Here is a 12477-nt window from a genome sequence, read left to right as displayed (position 1 = left end):
CTTGATGATATTTGAACAGTAGAGTACTTTTTTTTTTTTTTTTTATATCCAGGCGGAGGATTTTTGAGCTTTTTTATATAAGTGGTGCATGCTCGCCTCGAAATGTTCGTGTACGCGGTGGCGTCCGGAAGTCGGGTCGCACCTTTCCCTCAAAAATGTGCGAAGGGAGCGATGGCTGGCTTTCGCGTCAACTCGTGATCGGGTGCTGCGTATGTGGACAGGCCTGCTTCTGTCAGGGAGCTCATAGAACACTGTTTCTGTGATAAAGTCACATAAACTCTTTATGTTTCACTTTCCTTCCACCGACTGTAATTGGAATACCATTGTATTTAAGTCTATAAATTATGTAATACAAACTGGATTAAAAGAAAAGAAAGGAAAACATGAAACAGTAGGACTAGGGCCCTGTGCTGGGAGGTTTTCTGGCCACGTCTTTCCCTCAGCGTTACAGATTCCGATGTAGTAGTTTTACAGCTAGTTACATAATATGTAATTTAATTTTGACGTTCAAAAAGCACTAACTTTGTAAGCCAATTTTGAAAAATAAATATTTTTGAATTTTTTGAATTTTGAGAAATAGGTAATTATCATGTTAACTCGGTACAACGCCATCTATTATCGTTTTTGGGGAACGTAGCCTGGAAAGCCCCTCATTCAAACTAAACGAAAACTCATTACCTACACAGTCGCCTGCAAACAGGTTTTTGTCGACTCATCTTTCGTTCAAAAACTTTAAATTGACTCCTCTCTGCGAAACTTAATACTTCCTCGTCAATTTACCCCTTAGCTCCTTCCGAAAACTTCAATAAAATTTAAAAAAAATATATCTTTCCCTTTCAATAGTTTTCTCTTAGCCATGTCTTCATAATTAATATCCCTCTCCTAACCGAGAATTTGCTTCCATTTATCTCGTCTTTATAAAATAGTTGGGTCAAATAAAGTGGTCTCTCGTGCACATTTCATGACAAAGGGATGGATCCGCAGAGGCCTAAAATTAATGTTTTAAGGCTTCATGGTTTATTTAGGCCATTTAATAGTTGTAACAATAGTCGTAATGCGTGAACAAACATGCACATAATATTTCATCAATGTTCTTAAACTAATTTAAGTAGTTAGTGCACCTAGGTCTAAACTAAATACAGCCTTTACCTGGATAGGCACAAAATTAAAACTAACCACGATAAATATATCGAAACCTCGTCGAAACATGAACCAAAGAAATTAAAGTTTTTTTATTTTGAAATCTGCGCGCAATTTTTGCGGTACCTTTTTATTGCATTTTTTTCTCGAGCAAAGTAGCTAGCTAGAGCTTTAGGCCTTACAGCCTCATCTGATGCTATTTTTGACTTTAAATGTTATTAATTATTCGTTAACCAAATATTGTGGATTCACAGCGATGATCACCACAGCCCGCAACGACGCCATCAATGTTTATAATTATATCCATCAATATTAATAAACTGAGATGGTGCGGGGTGCGGTATATAAAATCATGTCAGTCTATTATTGCATTTTACTATTGCAATAACGAAACGCAAACATCACACGACTTGTCAAAATTGTCAAATATCCAAATGTCATTTTCCTTGACGACTTGGTTCCCTATTTCTAATTTCCTCATAATATTTGTAGAATTCTCGTAAATTATTCCATTTAGACCAAAAATGTCGGCAGAAAATTCGCCGATTAAACCATCTAGATCACCCAGTGACATAGAAACTCTCGAGGATTTTGAGAATCAAGTGTGTGAAGCGTTTTGTTGTTGTGACGCCTACTTTCGCCCTATTTATCAAAACAGTGAAATTTCTTGTGTTTTCTTGTAGGATACGCTGTTGAAACATGTGGATATATCGATTGTGGAGTCGGAGAAACGTGCGAACGGTACTCTTCACGTCCGGGACCACTACACAGTGTATCTAATCGATCTGAAGTAAGTTCCTTTATCCCATTGTTTTGCCAACAAATTACACCTTTATTGTTGAGTGATTAGAGTTATCTCCAAGTTGTTTAACATGCAATTGTGCAGTCATTAGGGTGCAGGCGCAATTAAAATTTTATAGAAGTTATTATGGCTCACTGTTGAGTTCAACTAAGTTATTAGTCATTTTAAATGTGTCATACCTACATTTTTATTATTTTATCAATTTTACTGTGTGTGTTTATTTTAGCATGAAAGGTAGACAACAAGTTAAAAATCATGTCTTCATGTCATATTTTTTAAACATATTATTTTCAGAGTAACGGATCCAGATTATAAACTAGTGCAGTCGAAGATAAGCACGATATGGCGGCGGTACACGGAGTTTGAACAGATACACGACTACCTGCAGGTCACATACTCGCATGTAGTCATACCACCTCTGCCGGAGAAACGGGTAAATCATTTATTAATGAGGGATTTTCCACGCTACGTTCCCCAAAAAAATAAAAAGGCCATCATACAGACTTATCTTTGTTTTACCTTCTAATTTTATGGATAACAGACATATGCATCTATTATCATTGTTTTTGGGTATAAATGATGACCCTTGTTATTACTCCCAGGCGCAACACATCTTCCACCCATTATTATTCTGATCAAAATAAAATGAAGCAATATAGGTAGCAACATAATTCTATATGTATCTGACCCAAATATCAAGTAAGAATTATATTTATATATGCCTCTGCCATTATTATTATGCACCCCGAGCAATAACAAAATAGGTAATTATCTGGTGATATGCAATAAATAGCAATGAATGAACTTTTTTTTTATTCCTCTTAACGAGGCTTTGAACTGTGAATGAACATAAAAAACCAATCATTACAGGTAATATATGCATGGAGGAAGTCAGACACAACGGACCCCGAGTTTGTGGAACGCAGACGAGCGGGGCTGGAGAACTTCCTGCTGCGTGTAGCGTCTCACCCTAGATTGTGCTTTGATGACCAGTTTCTGCACTTCCTGCAACAGGAACACGGCTGGCGGGAAACCATTACTGATAGTGGTATTATAACATGCTGTATTATAGTTGTACTATTCAGAGGCGGAGGACAGGAGTCCTAATATGGCTTTGAAATAGACTACTCTCTGCGCCATCCCTCTCGCGTCAGACAGAGTACTGCGGGGCGGAAGGCAAGAGGGAAACCACTGCTCTATTTTTCTCTAAAAAAAGCAGCATGGAGAATGCTACACCGACAAGAGTATGGCTCTTCAATTAGTGATGATGATTATAGTTGTACAGTGTTTGGAGACATTGGCATTGCACAGAGTCTAGAAGAGTGGAGGAACCAAAGGGATGCCTTTACCCAGCAGTGGGATCAAGTACACTTGACAAAATCAGAGAAAAGTTCAGATAGAAATATACAGGGTGTTAGTGACATTGTAACGAAAACTTTAAGGGGTGATTCAGACTCATGATTCTGAGTGAAATTTTGAGCTGAATATTCTTCTCAGTATTTGTTGTAATTCACACACTTTACACATAGTAAACTATACTTAATGAGTCCCTGCCAAGTCGATTACATCTTGTAAAATCAAACATAATTATGTAATCAAAAAGTAAGTATTTACTTTAATTATATATTTAAAATCTTTACAGGCTACCTGTTACAAGCTGAAAATAAACTAAAATCATTATCAGTATCAATCAGACTGAAGAAACCTGATCCTGAAATAGAAAGTGTAAAGAATTATGGGAAACAGCTGGAGACCAATTTAGGAAACTTTTTATATACTAGGTAAGTATACTATATATATATTTTTAAATAATATATGTTCGTATTTAATGGCAATCTCACCTGATGGTAAGTGACAATGTAGTGTAGGATGAATCATGCTTGCTTGTCTATTAAATGCCTATTTAATCCAGCTTTGAAGGCTCCCAGTTGTGTGTTAATTATAATAACGACTGTTTCAGATCAAAAATAATAGAGAAGAATTACGCATTATGCAAGATGCATTCTAACTACGGCAAGTTGTTTAGCGAATGGAGCGTCATTGAGAAGGAGATGGGCGACGGACTGCAGAAGGCGGGACACTATTTTGGTAAGACTATTATTACTTTGTGTGAACACATACATACACAACACACACACACATACTTACTGACTCACACACACACACACGGATACACATTTCATCACCTATAAATTATATAAATTATGACAGATTCGATAGCAGACAGCATCGACTCGGTAGCCGAGGACGAGGAGCAACTAGCGGACCAACTGAAGGAGTATTTGTTCTACGCAGGCGCGTTACAACAACTGTGTCACAACCATGAGGGGTTGCAGCGAGCACTAGAGACCGCACAGGATACCCTTGCCAACCGGTACGTCATCATCTACTTGTACTTCTGAAGCAATTCAGGACATCAATTTACACCTATATGTAGATTATTTCACAGATTTTGGGTTGTCTTCAAAGAGGGTTTTTTTCAGTTTACTTAAGGTGAGTATAGACTACAACATTTACTTGTAACAGAACAACGAGCCGCTCTATGATATGTTCTAGTGTATCATCTTCTTACGAACTAAACGTCGAGCACGCTGGGCTCTTTGTTACAAACCAACGAGCATATTGGTGTAACATTTCGTCGAGCCACGAGTGCGGGCGATGCGCGGTTGCGAGAGAGAGGGAGCATTTACCCGTAACATAACGCCGAGCATTCGCAGGAACGTTACATTACATGGAAATGCTTTGGAAACTGAGCTTTTGCCTGTATTGTATCATTCGTAAGAACGTTACATTACACAGAAATGCTCCAGAAAATGTTGTAGTCTATACTCACCTTTATATTGAGTTTCTTATTTCAATCATGACCAAGTTTGACGAGGGTTAGACCGAAGATATGAAAACATTTTAGTTACTTCAGAAATATTGCTATAGTGATAGTAGTAGGTAGTAGATATACTTAGTAAAGACTGACATAATACTTACTTCATCATCTCCCTAGCATTATCCCGTTTTTCACAGGGTCCGCTTACCTAACCTGAAAAGACAGGGCGGATTTTTCCCAGAAACGACTGTCTGTCTGACCTTTCAACTCGAAGGGAAATCCAGCCCAATACAGGATAGGTCACATACCTCCGAAAATGCATTTCTCGGGAATGTGGGTTTCATCACGATGTTTCATATAACATCTCCTATACAAACCAGCCCCAACACTCAATATAAAAATCTTCTTACCGTGCGAGTGAGACTTCCGCGCGTTGGTGCGAGTTCGTTACGGTGTCACTAGCACCCGTACGTACTCGTATGGAACTATACGTACGGGGTGTAAGTGACATCGTAACGAATACTGAGGGGGATGATTCTGCTCGTTATTCTTAGTTGATATCGATTGGGTTTTTCGCCGCAAAAGTTCATCATCATCATCATCAATTTAAGAGCCACGCTCTTGTCAGTGCAGCATTTTCCATGCTGCTTTTTTAGGGAAAAGTAGGGCAGTGGTTTCCCACTTGCCTTCCGCCCCGCAGTACTCTGTCTGACGCAAGTGGGATGGCGCCCAGAGTAGTCTATTACAAAGCTATACTAGGACTCCTGTCCTCCGCCTCTGAAGAGTACTGACAGTTACTGCTGCCCTCTGTCAGGTTCCAGGTTACAGTCCCTGTGACTTGCCCTTTCCGTGCTGCATTAACGTGCCGATGGCTTCCATCTTCGCCTCTGCAACCGTTGAGGTCTTCACCCGTAACCCTGGGCAAGGGTTAAGTTAATGATTTGAAAATAATAAAAAAATACTATTTAAATACATTTTTTTCAATTGTGTTTAAACTTTCAATTTGATTGTCAGGATAGCAGAGCGCGGCCGCGCGGCGGCGGGCAAGTCGGGCCTGATGTCGCGGCTGTTCGGCACCACGGACCCCGACATCGTGCGCGACCAGACCACGCGCGCGCTCGACGCCAAGATACTGCAGGACCAGCAGGCCATCGAGAAGGCCAAGCTTGACCTCCAGTAAGTACCCAAGTAACCCTAGACTTTCTTCTATCGTGTGGGTTATAAGGCGGATTAAATAACCCAGGCGCAAGATTATTCTTCTATTGGGTAGGTTGTGAGGTGGATTACCAACCTCATCAACCCTGGTGTCAGGGTTAATATTGAGCCGCTAAAGGCCCCTGACTTGACTCAAGATTACTAATATATTTCATACCCTCCCTGTAAAGCTAATCTAGGTCTCCAATACCCTTTAACCACATTATTTAAAGAATATCTACCTCCTTGGTCCAGTGGTTGAGCGTTGGGCGATCCGTAGTTCCCGGGTTCAAATACCGGTGGGGACATATCACAAAAATCACTTTGTGATCCCTTATCCCTATCGTGTGGGTTGTGATGTGAAATACCAACCTCATCAACCCTAGTGTCAAGGTTATTATTGAGCCGCCAAAGGCCCCTGACATGACTCATGTAACGACTAGGTACTTACATTAGTAAGTCGTAACCGGGACCAACGTGCCTTCCGTAGCACGGATCATCTTACTTTCGGACAAACGGGTGATTAGCCTGCAATTTCCTAACCAAACAAGAGCCCACAAAGTGGTTTTTGTGTTATATCCCCACCGGGATTCGAACCCGGGATCTCCGGATCGTGTGTCCAACGCTCAGCCACTGGACTACAAACACTGGGTTTTAGGTACTTATTTTTTAATAATTTGTAGTAGTTTAAATAAAAATCAAACTTATAAAAATCTTTCTTAGTCTTTTTTGATTCATCTCTTTCATTATAGTTCATGTCATCTCAACATTTAATCTGTTTGTTCCAGGGAATTCACGAAAAAAGCGATAGTTGAAATAGAACATTTCCAAAAGCAAAAAGACAAAGATCTACACGAGTCTCTAGTTGGATTCATCACTTTACAAGTTAAAGCTGCCAAAAAGGTAAGAGAGTTATCTACTTACATGCCTACAAATATTTTCAGGCGGGTTAAAAATTCCACATAGAAGCAATTCATCTAAAAGGTAGTAACTTGGACCTACCAGTGTTGCCAACTTAGTGGATTTTCCACTAGATCTGGTGGTTTAGACATGTGGTTCGGCGAAAAAATATTAGTTTTAGTGGTTAGTAGATTTTTTAGTGCATTAGAGTCCTTCCAGTTAGCGGTAAGTGACGAATTTAACCACTAACACTACCGAATATGGTTTATGAGTTACTTGAGCGAAATAACCAATATGAAGTTTATATATTAGTAATACATACAATTAGTTTCATATTGAGTAAGATCAAGATGCCTAAGCCACAGTACACCCAAAAGTTTCGTGATTGTTGGTTACGTGACCCAGTTTTAAAGGATTGGTTGCAAATAGTCGAAAGCACTGGTGGTCCAGTTGCTAAGTGCAAATTATGTGGTATATTATTAAGGAATCATTATCTAAATATATAAAAGGAGAAAATGACTGACTGACATATCAACGCACAGTCTAACCGGCTAAACGTAGGCACTTGAAATTTGGAAGGGACGTAGCTTAGGTACCGTAGAGGTGCACTAAGAAAGGAATTCCCGGAATTCCCACGAGAACGGGAATTAGCGGGAAAATCCTTTTGTATGAAAAATCTAAACCGCTTAAGTTAGACGCTTGAAATTTGGCATGCAGGTACCTTAGTAAACTTAAAGCTTAGTTGCAACAGGATATTGCAAAATTCCCACAGAAACGGGAGTTAGCGGGAAGAAACATTTGTATGAAAAAATCTAAACTGCATAAGTTAGATGCTTGAAATTTGATATGCACTCCCACACACACACACACAAAGATCTCTCTTTTATAACACGCCACGCGGACGAAGTCGCGGGCAAAAGCTAGTTAATAATAATTGAATAATTTACCCTGTCTCTAGCACGTCTTTACCTACGACGCGGCGCTAAAGAGGGGGAAAAAATATCCCACGATCTCATTGCACTGATTCGGCTTTGGGTTATCTAGTGAAATTCTGGTGGTTTGAGAGACCGCTCAGTTTTAGTGGTTTCTGGTGGTTTGCACAGCCGCAATTGGTGGGCTGGTAAAAATAAAGTTGGCAACACCTTACTACATTAATAACTTTCTTTTTTATTCTAACCTTAAGTATTTACGAATACATCTTTGCGATAATATTTGTTTATGTACACTCTAATTCTATTAAAGTAATTTGATATAATAATATAATGTATGTACACCATTAAAACATGTACCACGGATCATCTTACTTTTTGGATATTCAGGATCAGCCTGTAATATCCTAACCAAACTAGGGATCACAAAGCGATTTGGGATTTGAACCCGGGACCACCGGATCGTCCCAACGCTCAACCACTGGACCACGGTGCTTGTGGTAAGTCCCTTATTAACTATGATTTATCTCTTTACAGAACCTCCAAGCATGGACGCAGATCAAGGAATGCCTACAGAACATGCCGTGAGCCCCTACACTGTACAGTCATTAATTTATTATTTACCGTCACAAGAGGGTTAAAAAGGCCACATCGAAGCAATTCACATAAAAAAGCAATATTGCTATTTGTGCATAAAAAGTAACTGCGCAATGTAAAGAAATGTCAAATAGCAATATTGCTTTTCTAGATGATTTGCTTTTGGTGTGGCTTTTTAACCCCACAGGCCATTTAGTGGTTATTACACTACCCAATCTACCCACCTCGACGCGTCAAGGTCATATCGAGATTGGGAAAATCGACGATATTACACTAGCGCGAGATCGTGGTTACCATGGTTACGCACCATTTTGCTATTAGTCTACACGGTCCTGTAGGCTCTGCACGGTAACCGCGCCACGGCGCGAATTATATCGAGGCTTTCTTCCAATAGCCGTTCGACGTCCATCTACGTAAATAGCATTCGTATCGTTTATTTGTCGAAGGGCTCAATTCCCAATCCCGGCAGTTCGTCGCGCCCACGACCTTGACGCATCGGGCAGGATGGCTTGGCAAATGTAATAACCGCTTTTGTAATACTGTATAGGTAAACTAAAACTAATTATAAAAACTATAATCATGCATAAAAACCGAAAAATACATAAATTTGTTCAAATAAGTACTGTTGATTATGTCCCAAATATCACCATTCTGTTAATACATACCTAACATACCATAAACAGCTTGTAAAGGGTGTTAGTGACACCATGATTCAGGTGACCACCATGATTCGCAAAAGTCATCATCATCATCATCATCAATTTAAGAGCCACGCTCATGTCGGTGCAGCATTTTCAATGCTACTTTTTTAGGGAAAAATAGGGCAGTGGTTTCCCTCTTGCCTTCCGCCCTGCAGTACTCTGACTGACGCAAGTGGGATAGCGCCCAGAGTAGTCTATTACAAAGCCATACTAGGACTCCTGTCCTCCGCCTCTGAATAGTACTGACAATAACAGTCGCAAAAGTATGTAGCTGAAAATATTAAAAAAACGCTAAAACTTTCAGGAATTTTCCGACAGGAAATTCCACTTGATATCAACTCAGAATCATGGTCTGAATCATCCCTTCAGTATTCGTTACGGTGTCACTAACACAGTGTCTACGTCCTACTGATGGGCACAGACCTCTACTCCATCAACCGGAGGGGGAGCATACTCCACCACGCTGCTCCGCTTTGGGCGTTGTTACGGCTAATAGCCGGGATCAACGGATTAACGTACCCTCCGGACAATCATGTCTTTCAAGTCTACAAGTCCTTACCAAATAAAGGACATTCTCACAAACAGATTTCGACAATGTCCCCACCGGGAATCGAACCCGGACTTTCATATCGTGAGCCTAACGCCACTAGACCACAGAGGCTGTAATACATACCTAAAACTCAAAAAGAAAAAAATATATCGCCACTATTATAAAAATCTCATGTATTTTATTTATTGTACTGTACATACGAGTAATTAGATAGGTTTAAAATGTCCTTTATGTTCACACTCAAATTATTGAAGACGTATTTATTTAAGACATTGTTCATTCCAATCTAATATACTTACGTATATATACTTATAATATACTTACATAAATAGTCGTTTATAGTGTTCAATTTTATATACTTTTCACGTAAAGATATCGGGTCGTTCATATCATGTTAAGAAAGCTAGATTACACCATGTTGCACTTTTGTAAAGTATCAAAATATATCGTATAAATACATATTACTCATTTAATATACTTGTATTTACGTATTAGTTAAAAGGCAAATCAAATATAATATTTTTTCTATATTTTCAATGTCGAGATAATAGAATCCGTGATGGCCATGCACGGAAAGCAATTCACCTAAAAACAATATTGCTATTTGACATTTGTTTATATTGCGCACTTATTTTTATATGCGCAAATGTCAAATTGCAATATTGCTTTTATTAGATAAATTGCTTCGATGTGGCCTTTTCAATCCCCGGTTCTGTGAACGTGTGACTTACAACGTAGAATAAAAAAAAAAAACAAATTATGGTACGGGTAAAAATCGAATTAAACCACTGAATTCGACTTTAGCAGTAACTACACTACCCTCTCCACCCAGATCGACGCATTAAGGTCACATCGAGATTGGTAAAATCGACGCTATTACACTCGCTCAGATCGTGTTAACCATGGTTACTCCCCACCAACTCGCTCAGATCGTGGTTACCATAGTTACGCCCACCAATTTGCTATTAGACTACACGATCCTTATTGCCGCGCCCGTGACCTTTGATAAGCGCTAGTTTCATTTGCCAATCCATAATGTCCGATGCGTCAAAATAACGGGCGCGGCGATCAGGATCGTGTAGTCTAATAGCAAATTGGTGGAGCGTAACCATGGTAACCACGATCTCGAGTAAGTCTAATATAATGGCGTCGAATTTCCCGATCTCGATCCGTGAAGCTGGCTGGAAGGATTGGCTAGTCTAATAACCGCTTTTATGAGTTTGAATTCACGTTTGGATCATAGATATAAATAATACCTTACTATACAATGATTTTCAATACCTATTGAGTTAATGCCATTTGAGGCAAATCACGTTAAAAATACTCGTCACGTTAACAATTCACGTTAAAAAAAAATTGTATTTGACGCGCTGCTCGCCTACACAAAAATGTAATTGATTCTAAAAAGCGTTTATATACTTCTATCTAGTTAAGATTTATATGGAAAATTTCGAGTTTCATGTAACAAATGTATTGTATAATGTAGTTAATTTCGTCCATTTTCATTTGCATTTTTTTTTACTTTAAATGTAGATGCCTCTATGTAAATAAATACTCAACTGTGATGTTAAGACCAACTCAATGTAGCGACTTAGCTAGTGTCGAAATTCTAGTATTTTTCTATCTACCAATCAGATTACATTAGGTTACTCCATGGCGTGATAGCCGACGCCTCTGATTGGTCAAAAACAATGTTACCATTTCAAAGACAAGAATTTCGGCAAACTTTTGTATTATAAATGTAAATGTGCTGAGTACCCAAATGTGCTAACGTGTATTTATTTAGCTAAATCACTAAAAAAAGTAGATTTATTTACTTTATTATTTAATCAACGTATGGCATAGTGTGAAAATGTAGTTTTGAATAAATATCAGTGATTTTTATGGATTTATTTTTATTATGTCTAACTCAAAACCTTTATTTAAAATGATTTAATATCTACATTTACTACGTGTGTGTTAAATCCATCCATGTTTCTTACGAAACAGAAACTATTGGCTTAGAATAAAGAATAATAATACTACGTAGAGAACGGACGAACGGTTGCTTTTATGCTGTTCTGGGAGCAAATAAAAAACATAGAACACGTTCAGCTGGTTGTCTTCCGGCTCAATAATAACCCTGACACCAGGGTTGACGGGGTTGGTAATCCACCTCACAATCCACAGGATAGAAGTATCCGTATAGATCCTTGACCATACCCAAAACACCATTAGTAAACCTCTAATTCAGCGTAATACAGACCACATGAGGTATTATCACCACGTCAGGTGCAACTAATCATAACACAAATAATGGATACACAGCCGTTGTCGTCTCACGGTCATCAACGGAAGACCGCATCGATTTATCGATTGCATGGGCTGGTAACATTTGGGTTTCATTACTTCCGTTTGCATATAATCGAGGAGCTCGGTGGCGCAGCGGTAAACGCTCGGTCTGCGATTGTTAAAGTTAAGCAACTTTCACAAAGGCCGGTCATAAGGTGGGTGAGCATAAAAAAAGTTTTCATCTCGAGGTCCTCCGTGCATCGGAAGGCACGTTAAGCCGTTGGTCCCGGCTGCATTAGCAGTCGTTAATAACCATCAATCCGCACTGGGCCCGCGTGATGGTTTAAGGCCCGATCTCCCTATCCATCCATAGGGAAGGCCCGTGCCCCAGCAGTGGGGACGTTAATGGGCTGATGATGATGATGCAAATAATAGTTCTATTTTCCAACTAGTGAACTCAGTTACTTTTTACTAAACGTCAAAACACGAAATTACTATGGAATTTGTATGAAAGAATATCGTACTTATTATTTATTACGTGTTTCTTAATTAAAACTTTTAAGTAAGTAAAA

At 39.1% G+C, this 12477-nt stretch overlaps 1 protein-coding gene across 1 annotated transcript; it reads left to right on the top strand.

Moving 5' to 3' along the window:
- The first annotated feature begins 1567 nt into the window (after window positions 1–1567).
- On the top strand, window positions 1568–11518 carry LOC126369403 (sorting nexin-4-like). The gene is made up of 10 exons (XM_050013806.1): window positions 1568–1742; window positions 1824–1930; window positions 2237–2375; window positions 2813–2990; window positions 3585–3723; window positions 3903–4030; window positions 4154–4316; window positions 5778–5939; window positions 6746–6860; window positions 8324–11518. The coding sequence occupies exons 1-10, from the start codon at window positions 1665–1667 to the stop codon at window positions 8372–8374; spliced, it is 1260 nt and encodes a 419-aa protein (XP_049869763.1). The 5' UTR covers window positions 1568–1664; the 3' UTR covers window positions 8375–11518.
- Window positions 11519–12477: the final 959 nt, after the last annotated feature.

Source organism: Pectinophora gossypiella, chromosome 9 (genome assembly GCF_024362695.1).
Source record: "Pectinophora gossypiella chromosome 9, ilPecGoss1.1, whole genome shotgun sequence".
Classification (NCBI taxonomy): Eukaryota; Metazoa; Arthropoda; class Insecta; order Lepidoptera; family Gelechiidae; genus Pectinophora; species Pectinophora gossypiella.
The sequence above is the reverse complement of the archived record's forward strand: the minus strand, read 5'-3'. Positions and strand labels throughout refer to the sequence as shown.

What these genes read in the sequence shown, in the direction of transcription:
- LOC126369403 (XM_050013806.1), top strand. Translation starts at nt 1,665, where the DNA reads ATGTCGGCAGAAAATTCGCCGATTAAACCATCTAGATCACCCAGTGAC. An exon ending in GAAGGCGGGACACTATTTTG is followed by an intron (nt 4,031 to 4,153) that starts GTAAGACTATTA and finishes AAATTATGACAG; the next exon opens with ATTCGATAGCAGACAGCATC. An exon ending in AAGGCCAAGCTTGACCTCCA is followed by an intron (nt 5,940 to 6,745) that starts GTAAGTACCCAA and finishes TGTTTGTTCCAG; the next exon opens with GGAATTCACGAAAAAAGCGA.